Raw genomic sequence first — 1,511 nt, 5'->3', positions numbered from 1 at the left:
TTAGCGTGAACTGGTTCGCCATTGGACAGCAGCCCCCTGGATTGCTCAACATGCTCATCTACATGTTCCTCCAGCCCGGTTTCATCGACATCCTATGAAAAGCGGTCAAGCGGCTGTTCAAAAGTTCTTGTTGTTCTTCGCACGTCCTTCAGGTGCCGATTCTCTTGTTCCTCAAGCCCTTTTATCTGCGCTGGGAGCACAACCGCGCCCGGGCCAAGGGTTATCGCGGGATCGGCGAACGATCAAGAGTTAGTGCTCTGGACGAGGATGATGAGGGCCATGGAGCAAACGGTCGTCCCAGTGGAGAAAGTGACGAGGGCGTTGGTATGATCGCGCAGGGTGTCGACCACGAAGATGAGGAGCACGAGGAGTTTGAGTTTGGTGAGGTGATGATTCACCAGGTCATACACACTATTGGTATGTTTCCTTGCCATATGTGATCCTTGTTCGCTATGCTAACAGGCCCGTTTTACAGAATTCTGCCTCAACTGCGTTTCCCACACGGCTTCCTACCTTCGTCTCTGGGCCTTGTCTCTTGCTCATCAACAGCTGTCGGCTGTGTTGTGGAGCATGACCATGGGGCCCGCACTGAAGAACGGCAAGGGCATTGGCGGCGCCATCTTCCTTGTGGTGATCTTTGCAGCCTTCTTCTGCCTCAGCTGTATCATCTTGATTATCATGGAGGGTGTGTCGGCCATGTTGCACTCGTTGCGTCTTGCGTGGGTCGAGTCTTTCAGCAAGTTTGCCGAGTTTGGTGGTTGGCCGTTTGCGCCCTTCAGTTTTGGGACGTTGCTAGAAGAGAATGAGGAGTTGAAGGAATATCTGGGTTAGAGTGTTTTTTTCCTTTTGTTTTGGGACTCTTTCTCTCTGTATAGTTAGGGTTGATGATGGATGAGATGGACGGACGGATTGTAACTGTATTAGGCAGGCGGGCGCTGATGTGCATACTACAACGAGTTTTTTTGTTAGCCTGTTTGAGTTGTGCATTGCTTTTCTTGTGTTTGACCAGAAATTGAAGTCTTGGACCGCCGAGGGCGGATTCATCTCTCTTCTCTTGGGCGTTGGGCGTGGTCACGAGCAATATGCTGATGAGTTAGTTGGTTGCCCGGCCCGCCTCACTTCTTCGCGATCATCACCGAGATTCAGGTGGTCATGACAACACCGATGGGTGTTGTGGGCGTAAGACGTCTAAGGTACATTGGCCTTGAAGATATGAGAGATATTCCCTCCTCGCGGGGATTGGCCAATGAGATCCTCGAGCCTAGCCAGCCTCGCCAGACAGAAGAGGTGACCAAGGCGACGATCGAGGATGAACTATTTCAAATCACGATGTTCGGGGCGTTTTTGGTGGTGTGTAGGATCCCGTTCCTCCCGTGTCCGGCGCACCACCATTAATACATTTTATGATGCTGTAATGATCGGCTCCCCCACGAATTCTTCGATACCGACAGCCCCGATGCCGATGATCGGTTGTGTGACGGGACCTGCCTCCAAACCTACTTCTCCCGCAC

The 1,511-nt window shown here is 52.1% G+C and overlaps 1 protein-coding gene across 1 annotated transcript in view; it reads left to right on the top strand.

The window, feature by feature from the left end:
• Positions 1-831, top strand: part of PODANS_6_4180 (uncharacterized protein) — a gene marked incomplete at both ends in the record, with an annotated part of 2,844 nt that extends 2,013 nt beyond the window's left edge. The window contains 3 exons of the mRNA XM_001909879.1: positions 1-6; positions 99-417; positions 476-831. Coding sequence (XP_001909914.1) covers positions 1-6; positions 99-417; positions 476-831 — 681 coding nt within the window. The remainder of the gene's footprint in view (positions 7-98; positions 418-475) is intronic.
• Positions 832-1,511: the final 680 nt, after the last annotated feature.

This window comes from Podospora anserina, chromosome 6 (assembly GCF_000226545.1).
Source record: "Podospora anserina S mat+ genomic DNA chromosome 6, supercontig 2".
Taxonomy (NCBI): domain Eukaryota; kingdom Fungi; phylum Ascomycota; class Sordariomycetes; order Sordariales; family Podosporaceae; genus Podospora; species Podospora anserina.
The sequence above is the reverse complement of the archived record's forward strand: the minus strand, read 5'-3'. Positions and strand labels throughout refer to the sequence as shown.